General features: G+C 57.2%; 1 protein-coding gene across 1 annotated transcript; it reads right to left on the bottom strand.

Annotated features, from left to right (window-relative positions):
- Positions 1-10: 10 nt before the first annotated feature.
- SAMD14 (sterile alpha motif domain containing 14) lies at positions 11-13,870 on the bottom strand. The gene is made up of 10 exons (XM_037494043.2): positions 13,506-13,870; positions 10,484-10,538; positions 4,351-4,517; positions 3,625-3,910; positions 2,774-2,861; positions 2,601-2,675; positions 2,318-2,477; positions 1,361-1,480; positions 1,121-1,276; positions 11-361 (listed from the first exon to the last, which is right to left on the bottom strand). Exons 2-10 carry the CDS (start codon positions 10,524-10,526, stop codon positions 206-208), a joined length of 1,251 nt encoding a protein of 416 aa, XP_037349940.1. The 5' UTR covers positions 10,527-10,538; positions 13,506-13,870; the 3' UTR covers positions 11-205.
- Between the last annotated feature and the right edge of the window lie 1,152 nt (positions 13,871-15,022).

Below are 15,022 nucleotides of genomic sequence, written 5' to 3'. Positions count from 1 at the left end.
GCCAAACAAGTCCTTGAAATTGGATTTATTACTGGCCCCTCTCCCTGGGTTTCCCTTCCTGGGGGATCTGGGCCCAGACAGCGTGACAGGGTGAGAGAGGGTGTGTGTACCCCCTGAGAATGTGGGCACGGCCTGCCTCCTGGTGAGGCCTGTGCCCAGTGAGCTGGCCGCCCATGCCTGGGTGCCAGTGCCTGTCCCTGCCCCCCTAGCTCTTCTTGGTGTCCTGTTCCCTGCGCCGAAGCTTCTCACGCTGCCGTGCAGCCTTCTCCTGGGCCTTGCGCTCCTTCTCAGCAGCCGCTGCCAGCTCCTTCAACTTCCGCTTCACTCGCGCCCTGTCATGCGCGTTGCTGAGCCCCAGACTCTGGGGGAGGAATTCAAGGGTGAGGGAAAGATCCCCAGAAGCACCTGGGCCCTTGCCAGCCCAAGCCCCAGGTTCTCGGTGCCCTGAGGATACTTTCTGGGGCCCTGCAGCAACTCCCTGAGGCGTGGCCTCTACCAGGCAGACCTGCACACAGCGCAGAATCCACAGGGCAAGAGTGTGGAATGGAGTGGCTGGGAGAGGTGACGGTGAAGGTCCAGGGCCCTTTGCTCATCACCCTCCACCAGCCTTGGCTCCACTCCTCCAATGTGCCCAATTCCATGAGGCCCACAGATGGACAGTGACTTGCCTAAGGTCACAAAATAGCCAAGGCCCGTCCCCCCTCTCCTCACCACTCTTCCCTAAGCAATTTGGCAGAGTGGGAATCAATCCCAAAGCCTCCTAGCAAAGAGCAGAGCCCCCTAATCTCGCCTCTCTACTACCTCCAGCCTCCATGACTGAGAGTCAGACAAATTGCTGGGAGAGGCCAGGACACTGATTCAGTAGAGCTGAGTCAGATGATAGTATCCTAGAGATCAAGGGGAACCTGAAAATTTGGTCTGGAGTCTAAAAGTCAAACCAGAGACTTGAACTTGAGGTTCAAGTCAGACTGGGATCCGTGCTAGAGTAAGAAAGTAGGCCAAGAACCTTGCTTACAGGCCAGAGGTCAGGAGAGTGGCCTTGGAGGGAGTAAAAAGGTCAAGATGAAGGGGTCCCATACTTTGGTGGTTGCTGGGTCGCAGCTTTTCTACTCTGACCCACCTTCAGTTTGCTTCCATCCAGCTGCAGTAGCTGCGGCCCGTCCACCTGCCGCGCAGCAAACTCAGCAGCATACTGCTCCAGGTTGAGGCTGTGCAGCCACTGGCCCACCTGCTGACTGGTCCAGTGGTGAACGGCAGGGAGAGGTTCATCAAGGAACTGGGGTAGAGACCAAGGTGTGTGAGCAGAAGGGCCTGGCCTGGGGCCTGTATCAGGCAGAGTCAGAGGTCAGGGCTTGCTCACCTCATCCGAAGACTGGGACAGCGTGTGGTAGGGGTAGGAACACTTGGCCTCCTGCCGGGGACCACTTGGGATCTTGGGGCTGCTGCTAGGGGGTGTGGAGTCATCACTCAGGGTGGATTCCTAGTTAGGAGGAGTGCATGCTGTTGAGGAGAGAGCTCACCCTCCAGCCCAGTGGAGTCCCCCCCATCCCACCACCCCATCCGGATGAAGCTGGAGTTCAGGCCTGGCCACCAGGAGCTGCTAGGTGCCCCCTGCGCAAGAACCAGGCACACAGGACAGGAGGACCTGTGTGCGGCATCAGGATCTGAGGTCTCTGGAAGGGCCCAGGACCAGAGCTGAGCCAGGGATAATCGTTAGCAGAAATGAAGGACATCTCGGACAAGGATCCCCCGGAAGCCAGGTCAGTGTCCCTGTTTTCTGCCTGCCCACCAAGGCCCCTAACCCCAGCTGCGCATAAGGAACAGAACCACAGAGCCAGCACTGGGCTGGGCTCATAGAGCCTGATTACCAAATCCAGCGAGGACACCAACCTAGCTAGCTATTCATCACGCTATCCCCCAAGCCTAACCCCAGCACGCAGTAGGCCGGCTCTAAGGATGCACAGCTAGCACTGCCCCAGCAGGACAGCCAGCGGGAATGGAGGCACCTCAGGCTAGGTCTCCGCTAGTGATGTCTGTTGAATGAATGAAGCAATGAATGAGTCAACAAAGAGCTACTGAGCACATGAGGGAGTGGGAGAGTGAAGGCATGAACTCAGGGCAGAAGCCTTCATGAAGCACTGGGTGGCTGTGTGGGCTGAGGCTTGCAGCCACTGGCCCACCTGCTGACTGGTCCAGGTTCATCCAGGAACTGGGGCAGATAGATGGGCCCGAGGACACCTAAATCAGCCCGAGTCAGGGTGACCATCGTGTCACCTGATGTGCAGACCAGTTTGGGGACAAGAAATCCTGGACTCACCTGAGAAGCTGACTTCTTAGGGCTGAAGCCCTCGTGTTTAGGGGAGCAGGCAGGGGAAATGGTGCTACCAGAGGATGCCGAGCCCTTGCCACTGTCTGTGAACCAGGAAAAGGGCAGGAACGGGGAGCCTCCTGCCCTGCTGGACCCCTCCACCGACTCCCTGTGGAGAGAGCAGCCTGTGTGAGTGTGGGCACCAAGAGCAAGGTCGGGTGAGCTGTGGGCAGAGGCTGAGGCCAAGGACCTGAGGGCGTTGCGGCTGAAGCTGTGGCTGAGGCCCACGTACCTGCTGCCCATGGACAGGCGGTTGCTGCCCTTCTCCTTCCTGGTCTTGCTAGTGGAGGCTCGGCGTAAGGTGACCCTGTGGGGAGGACAAAGGGGCTTGGGGCAGTGTTGCCTACTGTGCTTCCCCTACCCCAGACAGCTCCATGCCTTTGTTCTGGTCCCTCCTCCACTGACCCCAGGTCCAGGAACTTCCGGCGAGTCTTCTTATCCAGGCCGATGGTGGGGCTGGCAGGCTCCGGCGGGCTGGCATCCCGGCTGTCATCTTGTGGGGGAGAGAGGGAAAGAAACAGCCTGTGTGGTGGCTCACCTGCCTCTCAGTGGCCAGTGTGAAGCAGAAATTCTCTCGATTAGACTCAGGCACCCCCACTCCTGTGCCCTTCACCTAGTGAAACTGAGCACAAGTCACTTAACCTCTGAGCGCCTTCATCTCAAATATGGGGATGTAACACCCGCCTATTTCACAGAACCCAACCTGCGCTCATGACAACCTCCCACAGACCCTAAACCACCATAAGAAGGTGGGACCACTACTATTTACTGTCAATTTTTCTTGGCCAACTTCTAGCCAGTCTGCTAATCTTGGTTCACACGCCACTCCCTTAGAGAAGCCTCTCAGGATGCTCTCAGCCCAGGCCTTTTACTCTGAGAGTCATATCTCCCGCCCCCAGGCACCCCAGGCACGTTGCCTAGCCCTTCTTACAGCGCGTAACTACAGATTTAGGTGACATTTTGAGCACTTCCCCTTGAACGGTAAAGAATTACTTGATTGTTTCTCCCTGTAACTAGAAGCCCATGAAGACAAGGGATGCATGTCTGCTCACTTGCGTGTCCTCATGCCCAAAACTGTCTGGCACACAGTAGGTGCTCAGTGAAGAAATGAACGCGCCCTGGGGTTTCCTCTCCTCCCTCTCCAACCGTCCTGCCCCACCAGGTCCCACCCCGGCGCTTCAGTGCCCGGGGGCCGGGAGGCGCCGCTGCGGTCCCGGCGCGCGCCAGCAGGGGGCGCCCCGCCGACCGCCGCTCACCTTCGCTGTGCGGCTCAGCGCGCGGGTAGCGGCGCACGAAGCTGGGCGAGCTGTCGGAGGAGGGCGCGGAGCGTGGTGGAGACGAGGCCGCGGCCAAGCCCTCGTGCGAAGCGGCGTTGTGCAGAGGCCGGTAGCGCGTGAGAGGTGAGGGCGGCGGCTCGTCCTCGTCCAAGCTGCGCCGCAACCCCGGAGGTTCCAGGCAGAAAGAGCCCCCGGCAGGGGACCCGGGGCCGGAGTGCAGAGGCGAGCGCAGCCGGTGCAGGGGGCTCCCGCAGCCCTCGGTCACCTGGGAAGGGGGGCAGCCACTCACTGCCAGCCCGCCTCCCCACTTTTCAGAGCGGAAGGGAGCAGCTGGGAAAGTTTCACCCTGCGAACTGACGTCCTTGGGGGCCTGGGGGAGGCCCCTGGGTCGTGCAGGGGAGTGGTGGCTGGGCAGGGGGAGGTGGGGGAGCAGGGCTTTCAGCCGCACAGGCTGGGGTTAAACCCACCCCCTTCACTTAGTGACTGTGTGACATTGTTTAGGAGCCTCCCGGAGCCCGCTTTCCAGTGGGGATGTAATACCTTCCTTAAAAGGATGAAATGAGGCAGAAGTGAATGCAGCTAGTGCATGTCAGCATCACTACCTCAAAAGTCAGGGGTGTGGTTTCCCTGCACGGGTGGTTTGGAGGGTCCCTCCAGGACAAGCAGGGAGGGTGGGGTATGTGTGTTTGGGTGAGTTGCCCCAACCTTGCCTCCGGGCCCATCAGAGCCTTCACCGTCCTCTGCGGAGCTGGCACTGTCCCGAAGCCTCGAGCGGGAGGGCCGGTGTCTCCGCCCCTTGGCCAGTAGTTGGGCCCGGGCCTTGTGTAGACTGCTGTCCAGTCTGACGGTCTCTGGCACAGCCAAGTCTAGGTCTGCAAACCAGGTGAAGGGGGGCAGAGAGCAAACACACGAGGCCCTCAGGAGGACACTCAACACATGCTTGTGTGACACTCAACGCATGCTTGTGCGAGCTGGGCACTGAGAGTACAGGCAAGGCGGGGTCTCTCACCTTCTTTGGGGAGCCAGACATACCAGCCTGTAAACACAGCCTGACAGGACCTAGAGTAGCCGCAGAGGAGGACAGGCTGCCCTGTTTGCATGGCTACCCAGGAAGAGGAAATCTCAAAGCTGGGCCTTGGCTTGAGTGGGTGGGAGTTTGCAAGAGAAGAGGTTGGCAAAACTGGTCTATGCAATGCTGGGAAGTAGGATAGGAGCTGGCACCTCCAGAATGCAATTGGAGGGTAGTTTAGTGGAAGGAAGGGCTGGGGCTTGAGACTGGAGAAATCATGGCAATAGTGGTGACCACTGACAAAGCACCTACTACGGGCCAGAAAATGTACATGCATCACCTCGTCTACTTGGAACAGCCCAGAGGACTAGGAATAACTAGCCTGCATTTATAGCTGAGCAAAGTGAGGCTCAGAGAGGGTTAGTTTCTTGCCTGAAGCTACCAGGCAGCACTGGCCTGGGGTTTGAGCCTGACTAGTAGGGTCCAGAGACTAGAGCTGCTGGGACACTGGCTTGCTATGCCAGGCTCCAGTCATGCTCGGAGGCAGCGCTGCTGAGCATTTAGAGCGTGTGCAGTTGAAGTGGGCCGGATGGACCCTCATAAGCCAGTGGCAGTCCCTTGGGTCCTGTCTCTCTCCTCCTGGGGTCTGCAGCCCAGGCTCAGCATGGAAGAAGGGAGGGTGACTCAACAGACCACACGAAACCCTGTTGCCCCTAGTCCCACTTTCCAGTTGCTCCACCTGAGAACAAAGTCCTTACTCTGCAGCATCCCCGAGTTTGGCACTGGGATCTCCAGGAAGAAAAGATTCTTTGCACTCCTCAGGGTGGGTTCCTCTTCTGCACTCCTCAGGGTGGGTTCCTCTTCCGCACTCCACCCATCATGATCTCAGGGACCCCATCCATCTCGCCTAGTCCTCTTTCTCTTGTGTGCAGCCTCTCCCTCGCCTCCAGCCATTCTTCTTGCTCTCCGGGCTCAGCTCCCACCTGTGTCTCCTTTCAGCCCTGACCTCTCCCCTGAATTCCAAGCCTGGATACCTCACACCTGCCGGGGAATTTGCCACATCAAAGGTATCTGGGCACCTCAAACTCAACTCATCAAAACCAACTCACCACCTTGCCTCAAACCTGACTCTCCTCTGTTCCCAGCTCAGCAAAAGGACCAATTATCCACCCAGACACCCCTTCAGGTAGCCCCAAGCTTCCCTCCCCCCTCAGCACCAGCCCCAGTCGGCAACTCAGGTGTCCAGGTGCCTACATGACACCTCCACTTGGGCGTCCAACGGGATCTTCAACATAGCTGTCCACTGGCCCCTGACCTCAGCAGTCCCCAGCTGCTCCTCTGAGTCACCAGCACTGGGGAATGGCCGCCCCGGTCCTCCCGGACCCTCAGGCCAAACCCCTGGACTCGCCCCTGACTCCTCCCTCCCACCCTACAAACCAGAGGATCCATCCACAATTCCTATTAGCTCTACTTTGGAAGCTTATCTAGACATACTGAAATATTTATGGGTGAAATGATACTATGTTTTGGATTAGATTCAAAATAATCCAGGGGCATAGGAGTAGAATGTGAGAGAGGAAATGAGTGGCCACACGTTGCTGATGGTGGAGGTCGAGGGATGAGCCCATGATACATTGTGCTCTGCTCTCTGCTTTTGCTGATTCACGAGAGAGTTCCCACAATATGTTCATGTGTCTGGGTATATACACATTCACACGCGCGCACACACACACACACGCATACATAGAGAGAGAAAGCAGTCTAGTAAAGAAGAGAGGAGAGGAAGGGGGAGGGGAGAGGAGAAGGGGAAATCACTTCTCCCTTCAATTACTACAAAAGCCTCCCAGCTGGTCTCTCCTCCTGCCTTTCCCATTTACAGTCTATTTTCAACACAGCAGCAGAGTAATCCTGATGAAACATGTCAGCTCGTGTCACTGCTCTGCCCAGAGTCCTCCAGTGCTTCCATGTCAGGGAGTAAGAGCCGCAGTTCTCCCAGGGGCCTCCTGGAATGTCCTCGCTCCCCTAACCTCTGAGCTCCTCCTTCTGTCCCTCTGGCTCCCTCCACTCCTGCCACCCTGGCCTCCAGGTACTTCCTCACAGAAGCTTCACCTACCTCAGGGCCTTTGCACTTCCTCTGCCCCTTTCCAGCAGGGTTCTTGCCACAGATTTCTGCATGGTTTTCTCCCTCATCTCTTTCAGCTCTTAAATGCCTACCGTCACTGAGACCATCCCTGCCCACCCGATTATAACATTCCCTGCCAGAAAACCCCAACCCATAATTTTGTCCTATATCTTTTACCGTTCTCTGGCACACTGCATATTTTACTGAATTACTTTATTGTCTCCACCCACTAGATGTCAGCTTCCTGAGAGCAGATGCTTCTCTATTTTGTTCGCTGCTCTGACTCAGAATAAAACAGGGCCTGGCACATAGTGGGTGCTTAGTAAATATTATTTTAATGGAAGATCACAGTTCTGTTCATTTGCCTCCTCATACTCCTGAAACCTGGCTTCTCCTCCTGCTTGGAATTGAAGTGCCTCAGTTCAGGTCTTCACCAGCTGCCACCCCCCCACACCTGCCACCCCTAAACACTGCCTCCCCATCTATACATCCTTAGCTCCCTGCCTTCAATTTGCCTCCCTCCCCATTGTCCACAAACTATAAGAAACTCCTAAAGGGAAGTTTCCCACACTCACCTTGTCCCCACACTCTCCAGCTTTTGAAACCCAGAGGGGAGGGGGACATCCCAAAGCCAACGACATAAAAGTCCATGTCACTTAGCCCTTCATTCTGCAGGGCCTCAGCCCACCTTTCTGGGTTCCCCACATCCCTCCCCTCCACAGCATGCTCTTGTGTGGCACTGTGGTTGACAGCATAGGCCAATGGCTGGGCCTCTTTTTACCACTTGTGGGCTGGGTGACCCTGGACAAGGTACTTACATTTAGATACCAGTTTCCCCATCTGTAAGAAGGGGTTATAATAGTAATATTTCTCTTATAGGGTTGTTGTGAGCATCTAATAAGATAGTTCATCTGAAGTGCTTTGCCATCATGCCTGTGCTAACAAGCACCAGCCAGTGGGGCAGAGGACAGCACTGAAATGCTTATACAGCCACCTGCCACCTGCCTCTACCTCTGCCCCTCCCCCACCAGTCAGCTGCTCAGGCTGCTCACTCTGCTTCATCACTCACCACCCCTCTCTAGCTGTGAACTTGAGCACATCATTCCCTGGACAGCACCTCATCAGGCCGCAGCCTCTGATCTGGTCAGGAAGGGATGTTCCACTCCAGAGGTAAGTCCTTCCTGCCCGCTGTGTAGACTCAGAGAGCCTAGTACGGGGCCCAGCAGAGAGCAGGTCCTCAGTTGGGGTTTGATGGATTGAGGCAAAGTCCCACTTCCAGGACCAGTGTGCAGCCAGACAGATGGACCCAGACATACAGGTGCTGCTGAGGGTCACTGACAAGCACACCCCACACCCCGCCCCCGTTCATCCTTGCCCACCCGAGTCCTCTGCACTGGTCACCTTGCTACCTCAGACGTGTCATTCCTTATTTAGAGTTGCGTGCTTTTGTCAGCTGTCTCCTTGCTGGCCGCTGCCCTGGACTCAAGCTCCTTGAAGGCAGGGGCTGTGTCTGCCTGGTTCAGTGCTTCTCCCCAGAGCCTGGCACATAGTAGGAGCTCTGTGATATTTATCAAATGGATGAACGAGACGAGACGGGGAGTGACTGGGGCGCTGCTGCTCTAGGTGATAAGCCAGGCTGAGATCTGGGTGGCAGTAAAGAGCCAAGGGTGTCAGAAGGACAAGAAGCATCTAAGGAGAAGGTGGTGCAGACCAGGGTGCGCAGTGTCTGAATATCATCCAGACGCAAGCAATGGGCAGACGTGGTGGCTTCTGGCCCCTTAGCTTCCCCTACTTTACTTCTAGTATTTCTAGGCTGTAAACTGGGAGAGGCAGCCCTGTCCCCTACTCCCTGACACAATCTCCAGGCGTTGCTTGGAAGCAGCAAGGACTGGGGACTGAAGCACATGTAATAATAGCTGATACTTATTGAGCTTCTAAGTGCTTTACAATTACTCTCACATTTAAATCTCCTCACAGCCCTAAGGGCAGGGACTCCAGGGATCCCCAGAGCAGCCTTAATTTGCCTGAGGGCATCTGGCTGGTGAAGAGAGGGCCAGGCTAGGGTTCCAGGCAGTCTGGCTGGAGGCATGTCTGTAAGTGCCAGGCCTGCCATTCCTCCTCTGAGGCAGAGAAGGGAGTCACTTGTGAGTCCCCCACCCTCAGGTGGGGAAACAGGCTCAGAGAGGAAAGGAGTGGCCAAGGGGGCAGAAGAAGTTGGGACAGCATCCTGGCCTCCTGGCTTCCAGGCATCCCCCAGTACTCCGCTGGTGCCCAACTGCCTTGGCCAGGGGGAAGGGTCCTTTGTGTCTGACTTAGGGAGGCCACCTCAGGACCATGGGCATCTTGATTTGAGGGTGTAGAAAGCAATGGGGCTCCTCACAGGAAGTGGGGGGTTTGATGAGAGACCAACCTCTCTCTCCGTGTATGGTCTACCAAGTCTTCTCACCTGTGTGTGTGTGTGTGTGTGTATGTGTCTGTCTGTCCATCTGTCTATCTATCTTTTTCTATCACTATCTCCATCATCTCACCCTCCTGGTCTCCCCAGCAGGGAGTTAGCCAGACCCTGGGCTGTGGGAAGTCATGAATAGTTAATTGCCTTTCCGCATCAGGGAGCCAGCAAGGCTGGCCAGCCACATCAGCAGGTTGGGGAGAAGGAAAACAGGCAGGGTTGGGGGGTGGGGAGGATGGAGGCTGAGAAGCCTAGGGAAAGGGGGGTTTATCTGAGACTTAGATTGGGGCCCTGGGGCAGTTCAAGGCTGGGAGAGTCTCAGAGGCAAACCTCTACTCCTCGGGCCTCCAGAGGCTGGGTGGGAAGCAGCATCCTCAGGAGCCAGGAGGCAGAGGTTCCTGGCAATGCCAGGGCACGTGGTGGTGGCAGGGGAGAATGAAGTGGGGAGGAGAGGGGAGGAGAGAAGGAAGGTAGAGAGGAGGAGGAGAAGCTGGGGCCCCTGGAGATTGCACACACAAATGGGAGCGTCCTGCAGTTGCACACACTCTCCAGGCTTCAGCTGCTGCTCTGCTCTGACTCCACCTCTCCCTCCACCATCCTCCTTGTTCTTTTGCTGGCTGACTCCTCCACCCAGTCCAGCTGGGGAACAGCCTTTCCACCCTGGGGCATGCTGGGAATGCCCTGCTGGGGTGGTCTTTCTCTAAGCACACAACAGAGAGACTGCAGGGGGTAAATGATGGGGTAGGCTGGGGGAGGAGTGCATGCACCGCCATGTGTGCAGAGGGGGCCAGCTGGGGGTACTGAGGCTGAATGTGCATTATCCACTTGATCTGCCAGCACACCCATGCAGGGTGGGTTCCCTTATTTATGTGGCTGGAGGCGACACGTGGCACCCGTGCTGTGGGATACAGGCGTATAGCAGTGACTGAGCTCAGGGAGGTTTAGGGGGTCTGGAGTCTGCCTGCCACGTGATCTTTATAGCAAGTCCGAGAACTCTGTCTGCTTCTGCCTCATGGGCACACTTCTTGCCATGCAGATGGGGTGCTAGCCACCTGCATGAGACAAGCACTTGATAATGGGGCCCCTTATTGTTATCACTGCCATGTCCTTTAGAGAGGGGTGACAAAATCAGGCTATAAAGCACCACCCATCCACACCCACCCACACACTGAAGTCCCTAAGGGAACTACCACTTTCTCATCACCCCAATGCAGGGGACTGTGTCTATTGGTTAGAGATAGAGTTGCAGAGGACTTACCAAAAACCTCATCTGTGGGTTCTCGGAGCTTTGAAGAAGCCATGACTCAAGAGAGCTGGACAGGATGAGGAGGGAGAGAGGGAGGAAGAGAGAGAGAGACCTTGGTTAATAGGTTCAGGCTGAGGGAGGCAAGAGAGCTGTCCATAGCTACTTGCTCCTGGCCCTGGAGCCCTCACCTTCCCTTAGAACTCACTCCAGCCCCCAGGAAGAGAAGTCATCTTGCCATCATTGGCATTTTCTAAAAACCTTTGATCATAAACTGTCCAACATCAAATCTGGGAGAAATATTGGAGATTATTTCATCCAATCTTCCTCATTTTACAAATAAAGAAACAGGGAGGAAGATGACATATCAAGTAAGTAGCAAGACCAGGTTCTGCCAGCCAGCCATCTAGGTGCCTACCCACCTACCTCCTATCTACGTATCCATCCATACATCTGCTTGCCCATCCATACACCTGCTTGCCCATCCATCCATTCACCCCTCCCTCCTCCAGCCCTGCCTCCCCCTACTCTGCATCACCGGTGGGCTCACCACCCGCCTTCCTGAACATGTGCTGCTCAGGAAGCTGGCACCATCAGCAGGGGACCATTCTAGACAAATTCACAGTTCTCTGAGTTCTAGACAGACTCACAAATGCAGGAAGGTATGAGTAGTTCTCACAGAAGAACAGTGGACAACCAAAATCCATGACACGTGTATGTTCCGGGATGGGTGTGGGGCTTGGGGCTTTGTTTTTGGTGGTAAGTAAAAAAAGGAGGGCAGGTAGGGAAGTAGGATATATGTGGCTGAAACAGTGTGGGCAGATTTCACAGCAGATGTAGGATTGCAACAACCCCAGACCAGGGCTTGGGTGTTCAAGGGTCGGGGAATACGGATGAAAGGAGAGGGAGAAAGCTCAGGGGCTGGGCACACTTGCAAGACTGACACAGGATCACCGGGGACTCCTAACTCAGGTCCCCTTGAAAAAGGCCGGCACGGGGCTAAACCTTTGACAGGTGCAGGAAAGCTAGGCCACTGTGCCTGGGCACCTCTTCTAACTCTCCTTTTCTTACATAGATATTATCTCAATATGTGCTTTTCAGGCATGGTATTCTCAGTATTCCCATTTTAAAGATGGAAAAACTGAGATAGAGGAGTAAGAGGCAGAGCACAACCTTGACCCTGGTCTCCTGCCCTTTGGCCTTATTCTGGGTAATGCTATGGGTAGAGGGACAGGGGCAACTGGTCCATACTGGCTCGGACTGGGAGAGGCTCAAAACCATCTCTGCCTCAGCCCCCAAGAAGACTTGGGGCTGAAAGCAGGAAATGAAGTGTGAGAAGGAGCCAGGGACATGGGGCCTCTAAGAACCCTCCTGCCATTCTTGAACTCTGGGTGCTAGTCGTGAAGAAGCTCTAGAATCTCTTTTCCTGTCCTGAAGGGCCAAATGGGAGGAGAAGCTGCCTCTAAGAATGAACCTGAGCCCCTCATCCATCATAAATCCTCATCTGACCAGGACCCAGCTCCTCTAGAAAGTTGTCCCAGGTAGCCCTCTCTCCTCCCATTTGTCTGTACAATTTCTAAATCCACCTTTCTCCTACCACTAGAAAATGAGGAATTTTTTTACTTCACTGATTTCCCTAAATGGATCGGATCTCCCCCACATCAGATGGGAGCTCCCAGAGGAGAGGGGCCAGTATGCCCCACTGACTAGGGACTCTGAAGATACGAACTGCCTCCCAGCTCAGAGTGGAGGTTACCCCAGGGCGGGGTGGTACCTCCTCTCTTAGATTACCTGGGACTGGAGACCCCAAGGTCCCAGCCTAGGCTGGCTACCCTCTAGTGGAGTCTTCTTTCAGGTGGTCAGCTTCCAGCTCACATCTGTGCCCAGCCCCTACTGCATCAGCACAGATTGCTTGCTTTCTCTCTTTTCTACACTAACTCCCTCCCTGGTGTCTGGGGCCCCTGTCTACCCTGAGCCATGGGGGAACTCAGGAAAGCAGAACATCCAAGAGGTGCCAGGCCCCTTGCCCCTAACACCCTCTTTCTAAAACTGAGCCTTGGAAAATAAGACATTCATAGTCTTACACACACAGTCACTCCCGTTCAGCCAGGTAACTGGAAATTAACGTGCTAGCCACCCTCCCCCAGTCCTAATTCCGGCAGTGATCTTTGACCCTTCTCTGGGAGAAAGAGGGGCAAGTGAGCTCAAATATTTTGGGGGACTCCGGGGAAGAAGAGACACAGGGTGTACAGGCTCTGGAGAGAGTGAGGGCACAAGGAGCAGACAGCAGACAGGTTGGTGAATAGTCCACAGAGCTAGAGAAAGGCAGAAAGAGCAAGAGACAGAGTGGGTCCAGGGACGCAGCAGTGGAGACAGGCTCCAGCAGCCGGGAGTGCCACCCAAGGGAGGAGTTCAGAGAGGAGAAGAATCCTCTCCTGGGAGAGCAGAGGGCCCAGCAGGGGAGGCCAGGAAAGAGACCAAGAGCCAAGTGCAACTGGGAAAGGCCTGGAGGACCGGAGCGGAGGCTGGGATGAGGGGTGTAATTGTGGATCTAGAGAAAGGGGTGCCTCCCCCCCAGAAGGCCCAGGCAAGGGGCATCAGGCAAGAGGGGACTCCCCCTCCGAGCTCCCCTGAAGAGGGTGTGGGAATGGAGGACTGAGAGCCCACAGCACTCCCGGGGTCTCCATCCCCCACCCCAGCAGGGCGACTAGTTTCTCTCCCATCCGTCATTCCAGCACCGCACCAGGCAAGAAGGAGTTAAGCCGTCTCCCCTCCCCCTCCCCAGTTTGTTTTTTTTTTTTAATTTCTCCCGGCAGCCGGGGCGGGAGGGAGAGGATTAGGGACACAAATCCTATCTCCGCCCCCTCCCCTCACAGCCCAGCACCCTGGCTCCGTGCGGCACCCCTCGGGGCAGGGCAAGAAAGGCCCCGGTCGCTTCGCCCCATCCAGCCCACTCCCGGGTCCCGCCACCGGCCGGAGCGCCCGCCAGCTCGGCGTCCTCGCCCACCGCGGGGTCCTTGGGGTCCCGGCCCCTCACCTCCAGCATCAGTCATCTTCAGCGTCCAGCGCCTCGGGAACCCCTCAGGCCCATGGTGCTCGGGGCGGGGGGACCAGGCGCGAGAGGGCGGAGGACCGTCACCCCGGATGCGGGGGGCTCCGGGCTGGCTCGGTCCGCTCCATCCCGGGAGTGGGGGTGGGGTCGGCGAGGAGGGTCCTGGAGCGCGTGGAGGGGGCGTGAGGGGGAGCAGAGGGTTTGCAGGAAGCGGGAGGAGCGGGCGGGGCTGGGCCAGGAGACCTGACGGAGGATGCTCCGTGTGTGAGTGAGTGAGTGTGCGTGTGTGTGTGCGTGCGTGTGTGTGAGTGAGAGAGAGAGAGAGAGAGATTGTCAGAGAGCGCCCCACCTCCCCGCCCCCGCCCGCCAGGCCCGGCCGGACCCCGCCCCCCCGCCAACCCCCAGCCCGGCTGGCGGATGCGCCGAGCGTCGTCCGCTGGGCGCCCCCAGGAAGGGCCGGTGCGGGGGGCGCGTGGCGGGGAGGCCGGGCGCCCGGGAGACAAAGAGCGGGTGGGCGGCGGGAGCGCGGGGGAGCGAGGAGGCCGCCCCCCGCGCCGCTACCGGACCCGGGCTTCGGAGCTAACGCTACTTCCCCCCGCGGGGGTCGGGGCGGGAGGAGCGGCCCGAGAGGCAGCCCCGCCTCGGAGCCCACGGGGCTTCCGCCACCCCCGCGAGGTCCGCGCGCGCCCCTGAGTCATTCACTGAGCCGCGGTCCGCCCGGCGGTCTGGTGTGCCCAGGCGGGGGCCGCGGGGACCAGAGCTGACCCCAGCCGGGACGTCGGGGCTCCAAGTGCTGGCGGAGGCCAGGCCGGTGGAAAGGCCCTCGCAGCCCTGGTGCTGGGGTTCCTGGTTCACAGAGGACGTCTCAGCACAGGGAGAGGCGGCTGGCCCCGCATTGGGGCCAGCTGATGGAGTGGAGGAGATCCAGGAGGTTTCCTGGAGGAGGTGGTGTGCTGACCACTCCTGTAAACGGGAAGAGGTGCTAGAGGGACTTTGGGGTGAGTGGGCAAGAGAGGAATGGGGTGCCTTCACATTGTTCTAAAAGGTGGGCCAAGTAATCCACACACTTTGAGGTGAGTGTGTGTGTGTGTGTGTGTGTGTGTGTGTGTCCCCTCTGGGGTGTGGGTGGAGGGAGTGCTTGCATTTCAGCCTCAGTGCTATAGAGGAGGGTGTAAGAGGAGGGGAGAATAAGATTTGTGGTCTTGGAAGATCCCCTAGGTTCCTCTTGTGGCCAGTTGGCTGGAGAGGGCAGCTTGAAGGCAGGAAGACCCCTCATGGCTGTTGACAGATGATGGCTGTGGGCATGAAGGTTACAGATCAAGTTGTGAATGGCTCAGAAAGTAGAATTGAAGAGATTGACAGGACTTGGGGACAGCTGGACGCTGAGGAAGAAGGAGGGGTCTGGGATGACTGCAGGTCTTGGCTTGATGTCTGGAGCCCCGGAGGTGGAGCCGGCAGGGATGGGGCTGGATGAGATCAGACTTGGACCTGGTCAGCTGGAG

This window comes from Talpa occidentalis, unplaced genomic scaffold (genome assembly GCF_014898055.3).
Source record: "Talpa occidentalis isolate TD23 unplaced genomic scaffold, MPIMG_talOcc4v2.1 talOcc4.7, whole genome shotgun sequence".
Classification (NCBI taxonomy): Eukaryota; Metazoa; Chordata; class Mammalia; order Eulipotyphla; family Talpidae; genus Talpa; species Talpa occidentalis.
The sequence above is the reverse complement of the archived record's forward strand: the minus strand, read 5'-3'. Positions and strand labels throughout refer to the sequence as shown.

Excerpts from the sequence above, each read along its gene's own strand:
- SAMD14 (XM_037494043.2), bottom strand. The coding sequence starts at position 10,526 with ATGGCTTCTTCAAAGCTCCGAGAACCCACAGATGAGGTTTTTG. Across the intron at positions 4,518-10,483 it reads ACCCACAGATGAGGTTTTTG|ACCTAGACTTGGCTGTGCCA; the intron begins GTAAGTCCTCTG and ends CCTGGTTTGCAG. Across the intron at positions 362-1,120 it reads TGGATGGAAGCAAACTGAAG|AGTCTGGGGCTCAGCAACGC; the intron begins GTGGGTCAGAGT and ends TTCCTCCCCCAG.